At 45.4% G+C, this 16,168-nt stretch overlaps 1 protein-coding gene across 3 annotated transcripts in view; it reads left to right on the forward strand.

The window, feature by feature from the left end:
- The first annotated feature begins 2,445 nt into the window (after window positions 1–2,445).
- The window catches only part of LOC119436663 (ubiquitin-associated domain-containing protein 1-like), a 61,731-nt gene continuing 48,008 nt past the window's right edge, over window positions 2,446–16,168 (forward strand). Inside the window, exons 1-6 of one of the 3 annotated variants that reach the window (XM_049659583.1) lie at window positions 2,446–2,870; window positions 3,047–3,129; window positions 3,195–3,296; window positions 3,382–3,484; window positions 11,341–11,449; window positions 15,392–15,522. In XM_049659583.1, coding sequence (XP_049515540.1) covers window positions 2,615–2,870; window positions 3,047–3,129; window positions 3,195–3,296; window positions 3,382–3,484; window positions 11,341–11,449; window positions 15,392–15,522 — 784 coding nt within the window. In that variant the 5' untranslated portion in view covers window positions 2,446–2,614. Of the gene's footprint in view, window positions 2,871–3,046; window positions 3,130–3,188; window positions 3,297–3,381; window positions 3,485–11,340; window positions 11,450–15,391; window positions 15,523–16,168 lie in introns of all 3 variants that reach the window. The other 2 variants (XM_049659588.1, XM_049659587.1) reach the window with 2 other exon arrangements.

Below are 16,168 nucleotides of genomic sequence, written 5' to 3' on the forward strand. Positions count from 1 at the left end.
TTGCTCCGTGCCTCGCAACGAGGGGCAACGCCAGAGCATATGGTCTAGGCTAGCGAAGTCATTGCAGTGCCTGCAATAACTACTGGCATAAGTGTCGGGATAAAGCTTGTGTAATAAAGCCGGGCTGGGATACGAGCCTGTTTGCAATAATCTGAGGCTCAATGCCTGCGCTCTATTTAACTTCTTGTGAGGAAGGGGAAAGTCTCTCCTGCCGAAATAAAAGTGCTGCGTAATTTCGTTATATGTTGTCGGTCGATCTATGTTCTCCACCACTGCGGGCCGGCCGGGGAGTTCTCCATGGTCGCGGAAAGCGAGACCTCGCGCCTTGGAGTGAGCCAGCTCGTTGAGGTTTGTGGCTGCCACAGGCAACCTTAAATAAATTTTGAGTGTTCGTTGAAACACCCTGTATATATAATGTATCTACTAAAAGCTTCTGTAAGGCCATGAACGACATGCACGTCATCAGTGTGACATAGCATTCTCGACAGGAAAGTAGCGAGCGAAGAAAGGAAACCCAAGCAAGATAGATAACGATTATCGTTCACTCTAAAAAAGTTAACACTCTTTGGGTCGTATCTTGTCCCCAAACAATAATCGTCATCTGTCTTGCTTGCGTTTCCTTTCTTGAAAACTCAGCGCTCGCTACTTTCCTTCCGAGAATGCTGTGTCACGCTGATAACGCGCAAGCCTTTCGTGAACTCTATGCTTTCGTGACTAGGAAGTACCTGGCTGCGCAATTAATTTTACAGGGCAGCTGGACCCTCGGACTGTGGCGCCGCCGCACGGGAGAACGTGAACCACGGCGGCGCCTCGGATCTGCGGTGCCGGGCGCCGACGCGAAGCGGCGGTCGTTGGGGTGTTGCTACGCCAACCCAACACCCCAATAGCCGAAGGACGGGAAAAGGCAGACCACTGTCACCTTCCAGACTTGTAGGCACAACTGTGGCCGCTGTTAAGGAATCGATGCTATTCCTAAATAAACGCATCACTGTTTTGATGATCCAAATATAATCTCACTATCATGCTATCAGGGAGGGAGCAGTCTACCTGACTGGAGCAGTATTTTTTTATTTGGGGTGTTGCCATGCTGCGCTCTGCAACACCCCAACGACCGCCGCTTCGCGTCGGCGCCCGGCACCGCAGCTTCCGCCGCGGCACCGGGGCTCAAACAGATCCGAGGCGCCGCCGTGGTTCACGTTCTCCCGTGCGGCGGCGCCACAGTCCGAGGGCCCATGCTTCCCTGGAAAATGAATCGCGCTACCGGGCTCGCAGCGTTAAAGAAAGGAAATACGGAGAAGACAGATGCGATCGATTATTGTTTGGGGACAAGATACGACCCAAAGGGTGTAAACATTTCTTAGAGCGTTGTTTGACAAGATTAGTCCCAAAGGGTGCGAACTTCTTTAAGAGTTTGGGACAAGATATGCCTCAAAGGGTGTAAAGTTTTTTTAAAGTGGTGCCACGAATTAAAGGGACAGACAACCGCTCAGAACATGAATTGAGATAACCCCGCGGATGGAAAGATCGTCTCTAGTATTGGGTAGAACGGGCGCTGTTTTTCTCATTAAACGTGGATTTATACTTTTAATTCTTCAATAAAAGTCATGAAAAATTACCTTTGGCGCCACATGCGGCAAAAACATGAACCTATTTAAGAGGTCTACCACGTGACTTTCTACCAGTGTATGCTGTTCCTGGTCTTTTTATTAATATTGAAATGCAGTATCATTCTTGCGATGTGCAGATAAGCCTTCGTTTGTAGTGAGTAGAAAAGTGGCGCTGGCTTCGCCTTCGTTTTCGATGATTGGCTTGGCTCGTCTATCGACCGAATAACGAAGACGGGGGCCAGCCAGCCATAACGTAGGCGTGTACTTGGGGAGAAAAAATGCGGTGCAGCTATAAGGAAGGTCTGTACAGCAACGCAAACTTATTGTACCAGTCTATTTATCTTTAAAAATGGCTCGAAATTGAGAATATAGATGATTAACCACAGTTGCACTTCCTCCAGTTACAGTGTACTAGAACACTGTACTCCAGTGAAAGCAGGACCAACGTTGGCAGGACGATGGGCGGCTTTCACAATTTGCGAGGCGGGCTATCGGCATCACTATCACTTCTCAGCGTTGCTGGAGGAGGGACTCTTATTTTTTTAGAGGCTGCTCAGATCGAAAAATTCTGCTTACAAAATATCCACGCACTTTTGGAAGTGACCGCAGCATATGTAAACACTACCGAGGGTGAGCTTTTCGTTGCGCCATAAAAAACTGGGTTCATAAATATCGGTTGTCAGTCCCTTTAAATTTACCCCGCTAAGAACCTTGTTGAACTTGAAAAATAAGCAATTTAGTTTGGCCTACATATATGTTTCAAGTAAACAAGGAAGCGAAGTAAATAGTTAGCAGCACAATATACCCACTTTCTTGGTTTCGAAATTTCCCGTCGGTGGCGTCACAGTGCTTCGCACTTCTTCGGCTGCTAAGGCGTGTGCGTCGCAAACAGCTGATGTTTATTTCTGCCTCGTTCTAATTTAGTTGCTTCGAAAATGCACCCGCAATCGCATGAAAAGCTGCGTCCAGAATTATTATAAGTGCGTTTGTCACGCTAGTTTTGAGATATGTTATACTTAAGCACAAGGCTCAGTGGTGCGTGCGAGATGAAGATCAGCGTTATGAGCAGCACTGGTGTTGAGTGGACTGTTGAGATTTGTCCAGAGTACACTGTTGAAAAGCTAAAGCAAATGTCTCTCAGTCATTTCTGCAACCCGCTGGACTGCATAAAGCTTTCCGATTACTACAAACTAGTATCCGTTTCTCAGGCAAGACCGCTGTGTGATCAAAGTTCTGTCAGGGAGGAAAAGATCCGCGATGGAGGTGAGCCGACCAAAACTTCTGCTTAGTCATATAAAATTCCATGCAAAATATGCGCTTTCTTTCTGGAATATACGTTGTGTGCTGCTGCGCTGTTCTTAACAGTGTAACGCAGTATCTGTTAACACAAGTGTGTGTGTCTGACGAGTTCATTCATAACCCAATTTGTTTGTGCGCAGATGAACTGCTGCTCCTGAAACGTAGTTCCACGTTTTCTTTAAATGCAAACAAGTCAACGTCAACTGAGGTAATTTGTTTTCTTGTTTCTTCACTTTGTACACATCGTTTTATTCTTGTACCTGTGCAAAACTCCCGTAACAGGGTCAGAAGCAAGCAGTTCCAGACAAAGCTGCCATCGATTTAGCGACGGTGAATGTCGAACGCAAGAATTTTGACAAACCTGCCATGGGTGTGCCTCTAGTTCCTGATGTAAGTGCAAACTTTCTTCGTGCTTGCGCTCTGAATGCTTTGCGACGTTTCTGCACGGTTTGCCTTCCATCTGTGCCTATTACAGTTTCACACTGAGCTGAGAAGGATATTGGTTTCTCTTGTGGAGTTGTCCGAGAAACTGCTTCGTCATCATCCAGACATTGAGAACATCTTCAAGAATTTGCAGAGTGAGTTTGCTATGCTTCTTCTCTGTGTTACATAATCTTTGTACATAAGCGTGGTCTACAAGTCTCTTACCATCTTGCATCATCATGAGGCAGCAATTTGGAGCACAGGCAGCTGCTATTTCTCCTGGTCAGGGATAAAGCTTTGAAGCCAAAAGTCAGGGAGAGAAAGGAAGTGCAAGAATCTTTTGCAGCATTTCTGCAATATTGCATAAAGTGTGAGGCCTATTTGTATCATATGCAATTTTTACAGTAGCATGCCACAGAGCCACAACAGTTTTATTTGTCAGCACTGTGCAAATACACATACAGTTGTCAGAAGTACAGTGCTTACGTAATGAAATGCATCAATTTAGGCCTAACCAATGCGCATACTCCCATTTGCAACGTTTGCAATTCATGCGACATCAGCGTAATTTTGTTTCGTACACTTAGGTCAGAGTCTGCGTCACTCTTAGTGACCATATTCTTAGCAACATGGCATAAAACTATGGAGAAATTGCATGTTTTAAGTGTTCCACCTTAAATGTTTACTGTCGTGTTTCATTCCATGAGTATTGTACATATAAAAAGCACAGAAAATCGCTTCGTGAGGTATGTAATTCCATACATATTAGCAACAGTACAGATCCAAATCCCATTTATTTGGAGTGGTTAGTGGCCGGCTCCAGACTACACTTGTGATTTACGATGGTATGTACTGGATTTGAGATCGTTTGTGCAATAGCACAAGGAGTATGCATTTGGTACATGTATTTGGCATGCACACCTGACTTTATGAAAGCAGAGGTGCACATGGTTTGCTACACAAGTTGCCAGTGGTTGCTCAGTGCTTTTCCTTTCCAAGCTCGGCCACTACTTGCAAACAGCAACGTCTCAGGCATGCTCCTTGGTAGAAAGCCATAGATGCACACACTTGGCATTCTTCGCTAATGGATTCCAGACCAAGTAGCTGCCACAAGATGTCACAAGGGCAGCCTGGAGCTAGCTATTCATGTGCTGCAGCCAACTACAGGTACATTGTGTGTGACAAATAACTTCGCCACCGTAGTAAGTTTGTGAGTAAGGGATGTGCCAGGCTGCTGTGTGTTCTGTTCTTTTTTTTTTTTTTTAAACCAGACAGCCTTTTGACAAAGTTGGAATTTTCATTTTCTTAGTGCATTGTAGCTCTTGAGCAGTATTTGTTTGGGTAAGTCACAGTTCAAACACCAAGGGAGCTGAAATATATGGGAGAAAAATGTAATTGGCGTAATTTAAGTGTACTTCAGATAAACAAAAACTCGCTTAAATGGAATGAGAGTACCAACTTTCGTTGACCACATAGAAGCATGATGATACTGTTCTTCATTTAAGCTAAACCTTTCTCTTTGCAAACTTTGGTTAACGGAACTGGACATAAAACTACCGTGGCCTTCACCGGCTGTTATACAGGATGTGAGACAACTGCAGTCCAACAACCACGTGAGGGGGTAATGAGGGATGGTCAAGAAAATCTGGTCTACCTGGCACTTGCATCATTCTGACGTCAATGACTCCTCCATGGCATTCACACTGCTCAGCTTATTAGCTTGAGCATTTGGTGCTGTGTCTTGATGTGTAGAGCAGCCACACAAAGTACCTGTGTACCAGCAATGATGCTGCACATGTTATTGTGTGGGGCCATGTGGGAAAGGAAGTTTTACTGCTTTATATTGTTACGCGAAGGACGAGTCAATTAGACGAGCAACTATATACAGATTATATTTTCAACAGCGGTTGCAGCGCTGACCGGTTGGATTCACAGCGTGAGCCCAGTTTGTTCTTCCTCCTCTTTTCTCTAGTGATGGCGCCCGCGCGCCTCGTTCAAACAACCAAATACAACACACGTGTAGCATAATTCCCCGGCGGCAGAAGGGACGTCTCGGAGTGTCTAAATGTCATCACTGGGCGGGTGATACTGCTTCAGTCGTGTAACGTGCACCATATCACTGGACTGGGAAGCAGATGGGGCATCACGGGCGATCTCGTAGCTGATTGGAGTCACGGCACGAAGCACTCGGTATGGTCCTGTGTAGCGAGACAGCAGTTTTTCAGACAGGCCAACCTGACGTGACGGAGGCCACAGAAGCACCAAAGAACCAGGCGGGAAGTGCATGTCTCGGTGTCGCCGGTTGTACAGATGCCTTTGACTCTCTTGGGAGTTCAGAAGGCGGTCACGGGCAATTTCCCTTGTGTGGGCAGTGCGGGCGATGGCGTCAAGTGCATATTCACTGGTTGGTGCCGCGTGAACAGGGAGGGTTGTGTCGAGGGGCAGTGCTGGTTCTCAGCCAGACAGAAGGAAAAATGGGGAATAACCGGCTGGGTGTCGTGGTGCAAGGTGTTATAAGCAAACGGGACAAACGGTAGAGCAAGGTCCCAGTTAGTGTGGTCTGAAGAGACATACTTCACGAGCATGTCTGTGAGAGTGCGATTGAGACGCTCCGTGAGGCCATTTGTTTTCGGATGGTATGACGTGGATAGCTTGTGCCTCGTTGCACAGGACTGCAGGATGTCTGCGATAACTTTTGATAGGAATGTCTGGCCACGGTCTGTGAGAAGTGGTCGTGGAGCTCCATGTAATAAAATCACGTCGCATAGAAGATAATTGGCGACATCTGTGGTGCAGCTTGTAGGAGACGCTCGGGTGTTGGCATAGCGCGTGGCGTAATCCGTGGCGTAATCCATGGCCACAGCAATCCACCTGTTCCCAGAGGTAGATAGAGGAAAAGGGCAAAGTAAGTCTAAACCAACCCGAAAGAATGGCTCCGCGGGAATGTCTAGTGGTTCAAGGAACCCGGCAGCGAGCGTCGATAGTGTCTTGCCTCGCTGGCATTTCTCACACGCTGCTATGTATCTCCGAACGGAGGTGAGCAAGCCCTCGCCAAAAGAAGCGTCGGCGGATCCAATCATAGGTACGTGACACACCGAGGTGGCCGGCAGCAGGGAGGTCGTGAAGTTTGTGGAGAACAGCCGAGCGAAGGTGTTTAGGGATCACAAGGAGTAATGCTGGGCCGTTGGGGCGAATGTTGTGGCGGTCGAGTACGCCATCTTGAAGTATGAATAAGCGAAGGGAAATGTCGGCAAGTGACGATTCCAGGCGGTCAATGATGATACGCAAGGACTGGTCACAGCGCTGCTCGTTGGCGACATGGAGCAGTGGAAAAACAGAGAGAACGCAGGCGTCTGTGCCAGTATCAGACGTAGAGGTCGGGTCTTCGACTGGGTAGCGAGAGAGGCAGTCTTCATTCTGGTGTTGGCGTCCCGACTTGTACGTCACTGCGTAGGGATATTCTTGTAGTCGGAGAGCCCAACGACCAAGCCTACCAGTAGGATCCTTGAGAGACGAAAGCCAACACAGCGCATGATGGTCTGTGATTACTGAGAAGGGCTTGCCATATAAATATGGGCGGAACTTTGAAACAGCCCAGACGAGAGCAAGACATTCGCGCTCGGTAATCGAATAGTTGCGCTCTGCAGTTGTCAGGAGCCGGCTAGCGTAGGCTATAACGCGGTCGTGTCCGTGTTGTCGTTGCGCTAAGACTGCGCCGATCCCATAACCACTGGCATCGGTTCGGACCTCTGTAGGTGCGGACGGGTCAAAGTGGGCCAAGATCAATGGATTGGTCAGAATCGTGATAAGGCGTGAAAATGCGGCAGCCTGAGGGGAACCCCATGTAAAAGGCACGTCTTTCTTCAGAAGTTCATTGAGTGGTCGAGTGATTGCTGTGAAATCTTTCACGAACCGTCTGAAATAAGAACAGAGTCCCCCAAAACTCTGGATGTCTTTGACAGACTGAGGTACAGGAAAAGCCGTTACTGCTCGAACCTTCTCCAGGTCGGGTGGTACGCCGGAAGCATCGACAAGATGGCCTAGCACTGTAATCTGTTGGAGCCCAGCCTTGCGGAAGACGTCAAGGATAGCTGTGACGCACTCGAGGTGCCTCTCAAATGTAGGAAAAAACACAAGGACGTCGTCGAGGTAACAAAGGCAAGTTGACCATTTGAAACCTTGAAGCAGAGAGTCCATCATCCGTTCGAACGTGGCGGGGGCATTCCATAGACCGAATGGCATAACCTTGGAATTGGTAGAGGCCATCTGGAGTGACAAAAGCGGTCTTTTCTTGGTCTTGCTCATCTACAGAAATCTGCCAATAACCAGATCGAAGGTCTATGGACGAAAAGTATTTAGCACTGTGAAGACAATCAAGAGCGTCGTCGATTCGTGGTAAAGGGTAAATGTCCTTTTTAGTGATTCAGTTTAGGTGGTGGTAATCAATGCAGAAATGCCACGTGTCATCTTTCTTTTTGATGAGCACGACCGGCGACGCCCTAGGACTCGACGAGGGCTCAACTATGCCTTTCGCGAGCATCTTGTTTACTTCCTGCTGAATAACTTGCCGCTCTGCCGTGGACACGCAATACAATCATCAGTGAATGGGAACAGCATCACCAGTGTTTATTCGATGCTTATCAAGGGACGTCTGACCAAGTGGATGATTGTCAGTGTCAAATATGTCACGGTAGGAAAGCAAAAGGCGATATAGGGCGGCTGCTTGAGCAGGTGCGAGGTCCGGAGCGACCATGGGACGTAATGGGCCGTCGAGGTTCATGGCATCTTGCGGGTAATCAGGAGGATCTGGAGACGCGTTGGTTGCAAAAGCAGTGACGTGGTCGTCTGTCACTGACCGGAGCATGGCCACCGCTGTGCCTTCAGGTAACACTTGCTTCGTCAAGCCAAAATTTGATAACGGGGAGACATATCCGATTAGCGGCAAGGGTTACGACGGAGTGTGGCACAGAGATGTCACGCGCCAGGAGGACAGCAAGAATAGGCGCGACGACATAGTCGCCATCAGGCACGGTTGCCGTTGAGGCCAATTCAACAAAGGTAAGCGAACAAACGCTGTAGTGCAGAGGGTGTTCGGTTGTTCAGGGCGAATGTCTGAAAGAAGAGGAAGCTCGAGGCACAGTGTACCGGCGGAACATTCGTTGAGGGCAGAATGTGTCATCAGAAAGTCTACCCCTAAGATTAGGTCATGAGGGCAACTGGTCAACACGGTGAACAGGACTGGAACTTGGCGGCCAGCAATTCCTATGCGAGCAGTGCACATACCACTGACGGCAACAGGGGCGTCATTGGCGATGTGTACGGCTGGAGTCATGGCGGGCGTAAGAACTTTTTTGAGGTGACGGCATAGGTTAGCGCTCATTATGAACACTTGGGCTCCAGTATCAACCAATGCTGTCAACAGAACACCATCTACGTCTACTTCAATTAGGTTCATGTTCGTGAGGAGCGTCAACGGAGAATTTTGACAGGATGAACGTGATGCAGCACTAAGAGCTGCTTGGCAGTTTTCCATCCGGCGGGTTGGCAAGGAAAAGCAGCGAGGTTGGGATGACAGGGAGCTACGGCACTGAGGCGACGGCGATCGCACGGAGGAGCGGCTGTCCGGGGCATCAGAAGTAGGGTACAGATGGCAAGGTGAATAACGGCGAGTGTCGGCGTATGGGCGAGGAACAAGGAATGAGCTCCAGTATGGCGGCATCCAGGGGGTGCGGCAGGGGCGGGATACATGACCAACTCGGTGGCAGCGGAAGTATATCGGTTTGTCGTCTGGGGTTCGCCATTCAGCAGGATTGCGTGGTCTGGGAGTGAAATACTGGTCATTGCAGGTTGTGGCCATAGGAACGGGGGCCAAATCAGGTTGGGAGACGGAGCAGGCGGTAGGGATGCCAAGGTTTGCCATTTCTTGCTGCACAACAGCTTGAATAATGGAAATAGTGGGAGCCGCTTGGTCAAAGGTACCATCAAGGGGTTGTGGGTCAAGGGTACCATCAAGGGGACGACATGCTTAGCCTGTCGTCAACGCCATTTTGGGCGGAGAATGTCCCAAGATCACGGAGACTGGGAACCGTAACGTACGTTGTGGTTGGCGCCGCAGGTGTAGGTGGCGACGGGGTGGTTCCAGCGGAAGCCATGGTTGAGAAGACGACGGTGCGGCTGCTTCGGAGCTCCGTGGCGAGGATGGGGAACATTCCACCTCCACCACAATGTTACGCGAAGGATGAGTCAATTAGACGAGTAACTATTTACAGGGAGATATTTTCAACAGCGGTTGCAGCGCTGACCGGTCGGATTCACAGTGCGAGCCCAGTTCATTCTTCCTCCTCTTTTCTGAAGTGATGGCGCCCGTGCACCTCGTTCAAACAACCAAATACAACACGCGTGTAGCAATATTGAACAGAATGATACTGCAGAATTCTTGGAGTAATCCTCGTGTATACACACACCTTCTACAAAAGAAGCTGTGAAATTAAAGTAGAGCATAATCGTAAACATTTTTTGAACTCTGCTTATAATAATTCTCTAATGGCTTTGAAACAATGCTAGATTACAAGATTTCCATTTTATTTACCATCGAGTTCAGTTTAAGCGGAGTACACTTCTTTAAAGGGGCCCTGAACCACCCCTCGGGCTTGGTGAAATAACATAATCCGCCGGTAGCATACGTTGCTGTAAACATCTCGGCCAAGTTTTGCAGTGTCATACGCCGTGTGTGGAGCTCGCAAGTGGAGCGCGAAGTCACCTTTCTCTCAAACGCTCTCGTTTCAACAGAAGCCATGATCCTCACTCTTTTCTGTTTGCTTTATTTCGTAATAAAGCACATCCCAATACACAGCTGCTATGGGTCGCTGCAGTCGGCTACACCGCGGCGTGTCGCCACGAGTTCGCTGGCGAAGCGTACTGCGGCTCGCCGAAGACGAAGACAACCGCGTTTGGCTTAGGTTTAGCGCATCGTAGGCACCAAAATCGGAAGTCATGGCATCTACGTTAGCATCCAAAGTGAAATTTGAACTGCGCGCCACTGTGAAATTTCAAAGGCGAAGTGTTGTGGCCACACCCCACCTTGCCGTACCCTTCGCCGTGCAAGACATTGAAGAAGGAACGGGAGCACAGCAGAGGCCGTGTTTGATTGCCAATAACTCCGCTTCTGCTGAACGAATCGAAGTACTTTTTGAGGCGATATATTTCTGAAATAGCCTATTTTCACTTCAAATGTCTTTATCCACTTTGATAAAAAGTGGTTAAGGGCCCCTTAACGTTTTCAGACAAGACAAAGAAACACACTCTCGTGAGTAACTGCAATGTGAGCAAGTAGTCACCATATATATTTGATTCATTTTGTGTGTCATTCTATTTGCTTTTTTTTTTGCAATTTTCAAGTGAAAAATTACTATGTTCTCAGTCAAAACAAATTTTCAAGCAACCTGTAACAACCATTCAGAGTGCCCCTTATCAGCACCCATGACAAGAGAAAGCATGCCGTAGACATGCTGTGCTGCCTGTTGATGCATCTGTTTTGAATGTGTCTTTTTCTGGTGTTTATAGATAAAGTAAGCTGAATTTGCAGTAAGTAGACATTGCATACATGCACAGTTTTGTGAAAGCACATTTAGTAAGTGTGCCAACAGCCCCATTGTTGCTTACAATGAAAAAGGAACTTGTTTGGGATCATATAACTGAACTGGATTTGCTTTACTTACAATTTTTCCTCCCCAACAACTAGTCTGTTGTCTTGTGGCACTCTTGAACTATCTTCACTTCTTTTCAGTAATGCTATAGAGGCAGCAGGTTGTTAATGGCCATTTAGTGTCTTTCACCATGGTTGATGCATGACATCAGTGCATCTGTTGCATTCTAAAAAAAATATCAGGCATAGATCACAATGTAAGGCTTACTTGAAATTATTTATTGCATGACATTTGTGTTGTGTGTGAACTGCCTGCAGAAAATTTTACAGCTGTGTTTAACTTGGGACATTGTGATTTTACTCAAGGCAAGCTTATGGAGAACCGTGAACCTGAAATTGATGAAGCGGCATTGAAAAAGCTGTTGGAGATGGGATTTGAGGAGCAACAAGCAGTTCACGCATTGAAAGAAAACAAGTAAGTGTGGTTGTGATGCAACTTGCTATGACGCTAGAAACTGTTAGCATGTTTTTGTAGAATAATACACCATGCTTACATGTTTGCGGTAAATTCCATTGAATGGCCTTAAAGTAGTCCATCATGGCATAGGGGAAGCTCAGAAGTTTTCATTGTACCCACAAACCATGTTGAACATACAGCATATGCTCACTATTTTAACTAACAGCTTACTAACAACTAATTAAACTGAATCATGTTCAACCAATTAGCCCACACCTGCTCCTTGCTTATACTCGCTAAACTTAATGAGTTAATGTAAGTTGAAAAAAGAATTGAATCAAAAAGAATTGCGAATTTCAGTGCACATTTGTCTAGTTGCAAAATAAAAATTACTTATATAACCTGCCTTCTGCTCATATCATTGCATATTCAACCTACTGCCTTTATGCCTACCTTGACACACCAATATATGCTAGATATATAGTATGCAAGATCTTTATGCTGTCATTTCGTGCTTTAGGTATGGTTCTGAACCATGCACTTTCATTGTGAAAAAGGGACACATAGGGATCTTAACACTTCCCATTTTTTAGAATAGTATTTATTTAGAAGAGTGTAGGTCTTCGTGTTCAACAGTGTTTGCCTCTTGCCACATGATGTGTTGATGCACTCTTGATGACTGTTGCAAAACCTATCGAAGTAAAATTGGGATCGCGTCACCTCTATCATTACCTAAGCCATTGCCTGCACATCTAACGCTCCTTTGGAAAGTGGGAGGTGTTGTGGCCTCCACATGCAACATAAGTTAGTCACACTATAGTCCTGACTTGGAATCATGTGCAAATTAGAATTTCTTGAGATGCATGACTTCCGCAAACTCAACTATTCAGCTGATTGTGATAAAATGACTGGCAAAAAAACAAAATCATACATCTAGAAAAAAAATGGCAAGGAGATGAGAACGAAGTGGGGAAGCGATTGGGGGCTTGGTTCAAAGGCTGACAGTAGTTGTAGGCAAACAGCCTTGAGGCGGGCGTAGTCCGCTCCACTGCAGAAGAACGCCAAAGACAGCCACCCAACATCACGAGGCCATCGAGGTTGACCCCACGCTTGGTCTTCTTTCCTTTGAGAATGTTTTGTTCCTTTGATAAACAGTCAAAGGCTGCATCTTGTGAACTGAGTTATTATTTAATTTTTTTGTGCCTGAACTGTTAAGAGGGACTGAAACACATTTGTGTTGTGCTTGTGGGTCAGGCTGTGCCTGTCATGTATTGATTTGGTATATTTGAATTCCCTGAAGTTTATCTTTTTTCTTTTTTATACTTGTTTTTGTCTCGTTCCGTCTCACTCATCCTTGTCTTGCTGTTTGCACTGTTCTATTCATAGTATTATAGATTACCAACACACCCATTCCTATATTCAGTTTTTGATGTGTTTTTTTCATTTGCTTTGCACTTGTTTGTAGGTTCTTAAAATATTCTCATTCATAAGTTTAAGAACCTGTATGTCATCACACTGATACAGTACAAAATTTGCCTGCCATTTTGTGACTTTCTAAGGTCGCTTAGTTGCCCTTGTGCACTTTAAGGCATTATTCTTCTTTCATTTCACAAAAAAATGCAGACTTTCTTGGACACTGCACTTGTTCCATTTTCATGTAAAATTATGTGGTAGCACATATCTAAACTGCCTCTCATCAAACAGAAGGAAGAAGTAGACATTTCTCATTTTGTAGCAGTTTGTAAATGTATGTGAAACGGGTAAAATATCTAAGTTAAGGACGTTGAATGAAGTGAGTCAGCTGATAACCAATGTATATGGCTATCGGCTGACAACGTATCACAGGCACATAGGACTTCGAGACCAAGAACACACCCTCTCAAAACATTGTGCAAATCCACTCAACATGGTAGCCTTCATTTTCTGTAGGACGTCGTTAATACAGCATCTGCTTGCACAGTCATAACCCTGTTGTACCCTGATAGTGAATTCTCAGGTCATGAGAGGGAGAGTTATATTCCACCTCAGCTACATGAAGCTACAAGCAATACCCTCTTTTTCTTCTGCTGTAAAGCTTTCTTTGCACCAGCCACAATAGCTCGGTGGCTATGGCATTGCGTCGCTAAGCATAAGGTTGCAGATTAGATCCTGGCCGTGGAAGCCTCATTTCGATGGAGGCAGAATGCAGAAACACTTGTGTGCTGTGCATTGGGTGCCCGTTTAAGAACCTTAGGTGGTCAAAATTAACCCATTGTCTTTCACAATGGAATGCTTCATAATCAGATCATGGTTTTGGCACGTAAAACCACAGAACTTATATTTTAAGCTTTCTTTCTGAAGAATCTGTGTGGGGTTCTCTTGTAGTTTTGTACCACTTGGGAATTTTTGGTACAAATAAACGAAAATTGAGTTTTGAAAGAATGCTGTATCAGTCTAAAACTGATTTACTGTTTCTCTTTAGTGTCCCTTTAAGTTTATACAAGAATAAACATGCTCGATTTAGGTCCGGCTTCAGTCTTTTTGTATAAGCATTTCTAAGGTCTACTGTCGAGCACCACTGAATCACATTAATTCTCGGTTAGTGTGTTGCATGCATAACTGCTAGGTTTAATAAACACATTTACTTGTACGAGCCTGGCTGTGTCTCCTGTAGCTTTATTGCAGATGCATGCTGCACAGTGCTTCTTCCTGTATCGAAATAATGTGTAGGCTGATGAGCTTTATGTGCATGAAGAACATATCTACAACCCAGCCGCGCCAGCCACATTTTGCTGGGAGTGAAATGCAAAAATGGTCTGTGTACTGGGGATTGGGTGCACGTTAAAGAATCCCAGGTGGCCAAATATAATCCAGAGTTCCCCACTCATAATCAGATTGTGGTTTTGGCACGTAAAACTACTGAAATTAATTCACTTAATTTAAATTAAGGACAAGGTATATGTTGTACGCTTGCACGCATTTCCAAGGGGATGAAATACAAAAACGTCCCCATGTATCGTGCATTACGTGCACATTAAAGAACCCCAGATGGTCAAAATTAATCCTATTTCAGAGCATGGTATTGGCTCGTAAAACCCCAGAGTTTAATTAAATTTTATTTTATTAATGCACATATCTACATCTTGCTAAAATGAACTGAATCTGATTTAAGTGCTGTCCGTTTATCTTTCACACTGCATTCATTTCTAAACTATAGGCAACACCACTTAGTTATTATTAATGTAGTTTTTTTTTTTTTTTTGTCAATAATATTCCAACCTCCCTTTCCTTTCATTCATTCCTTTAGTTCTTTTATTTCTAAATTTATTCTTTTTTTTTTTCCACGAGCACCATTTTTTGGCCTCTACTTTTATTCTCTCTTTCAGAGACACGATAGTTCACTGACCTCCAGTAGAACAGATACCCCTCCCCGCCACGTCGTCTAGCCCCCTTCCACGAAAAGAGGAACCTACAATGACAGGTCAACCGTCTAACACACGACGCTGCCTCAAATTCCTTCACCAATGATCAGTAGCGCATTACCTTTTTTTTTTTTTTTCAATTGTACACCCTAGCCGCTAACACGCTCGATCATTACCTCGCCCACCCGCGTTACCCTCTCTCGCCTTTAGAAGAACTGTCCCTATATATACTGTGCCGAGGAGAGCATATGTCGCCTTGAAAAAGACAAGTCCACTTGTCGAAACGTTGGCTCCTGCTCTCACCTTGTTCTCGTCTTGCTCATCGTTCATTTCAAAGGCTTTCTTATTATTTTCTTTACTTTTGGCCTAGAAGGCAAGTCCTAGTGTAGAGCCTGCGTTATTTCTGTGGTTGTCGCTTTCTGTAAACATTCTTATTTTTCTTGGGGCTGTCGAATATTTATTTTGATTTTCCTTTTGTCCAGAGCCTCGTGTATGCGAGTTGGTCATTTGATACATTGTGTTGTGCATTACTCTATAAATTGCACTTTGTTTTTTCTAGGATGTGTCCAATGGCAGCAATGGATTGGCTATTAGCCAAGGGCTGCAGGCAAGAAAAGGATGCCGAGTCTGAAACTTCCACTAAAGATGTTCCTGCTGGTGCCACTGCTCAAGCTAGTGTGGATAAGCATAGTTAGTTGGAAATTTGTAATATTTGTCAATATTGTTATTTGTCTGAAATTATCACCATCCTTCTCTCCTTGTATCTGGTACTCGGCATGCTTGGACTCTCATTGTCGGCAGTATACATATGAAATGAGTTCACTTGCTTTGCAGCTGTGCTCACTGTCTAAATTGTTTTGTTATAGTTGCTATGCTGATATGTTCAACACTGGAAGTGAAAATATGTTCAGAGTCTACTTCTTGAGTACAAATGGTTACTTATGGCCACTTTTGGTCACTGTGGCTTTCAGCTACTGCAGTGGCTCAGTAGCTATGGCATTCCACTGCTGAGCATGAGGTCATGGGTTCAATTTTCGGGCACGGTGGCCATATTCTGTTAAAGGTGGAATGCAAAAATGCTTGCATACTTAGATTTGGGTGCGCATTATGGAATCCCAAGTGCTAGAAATTGATAGCAGAGTGCTCCATTATGGCATCCCTCAAAACCCTCTGCACATTTCAGGATATTAAACCCTGCAATTCAATTTTTTTATTTGCTTTTATGGCTTTCCTCTGGAAGTGCTTGTACAAGCATATTTTTTTGTATCGCTTCAAAGATGCTATCTGACCATCTTAATCAAGTAATGTAATGAAATTTAAATGTGTGTACTGATTA

The sequence above is a fragment of the Dermacentor silvarum genome, chromosome 1 (genome assembly GCF_013339745.2).
Source record: "Dermacentor silvarum isolate Dsil-2018 chromosome 1, BIME_Dsil_1.4, whole genome shotgun sequence".
Classification (NCBI taxonomy): Eukaryota; Metazoa; Arthropoda; class Arachnida; order Ixodida; family Ixodidae; genus Dermacentor; species Dermacentor silvarum.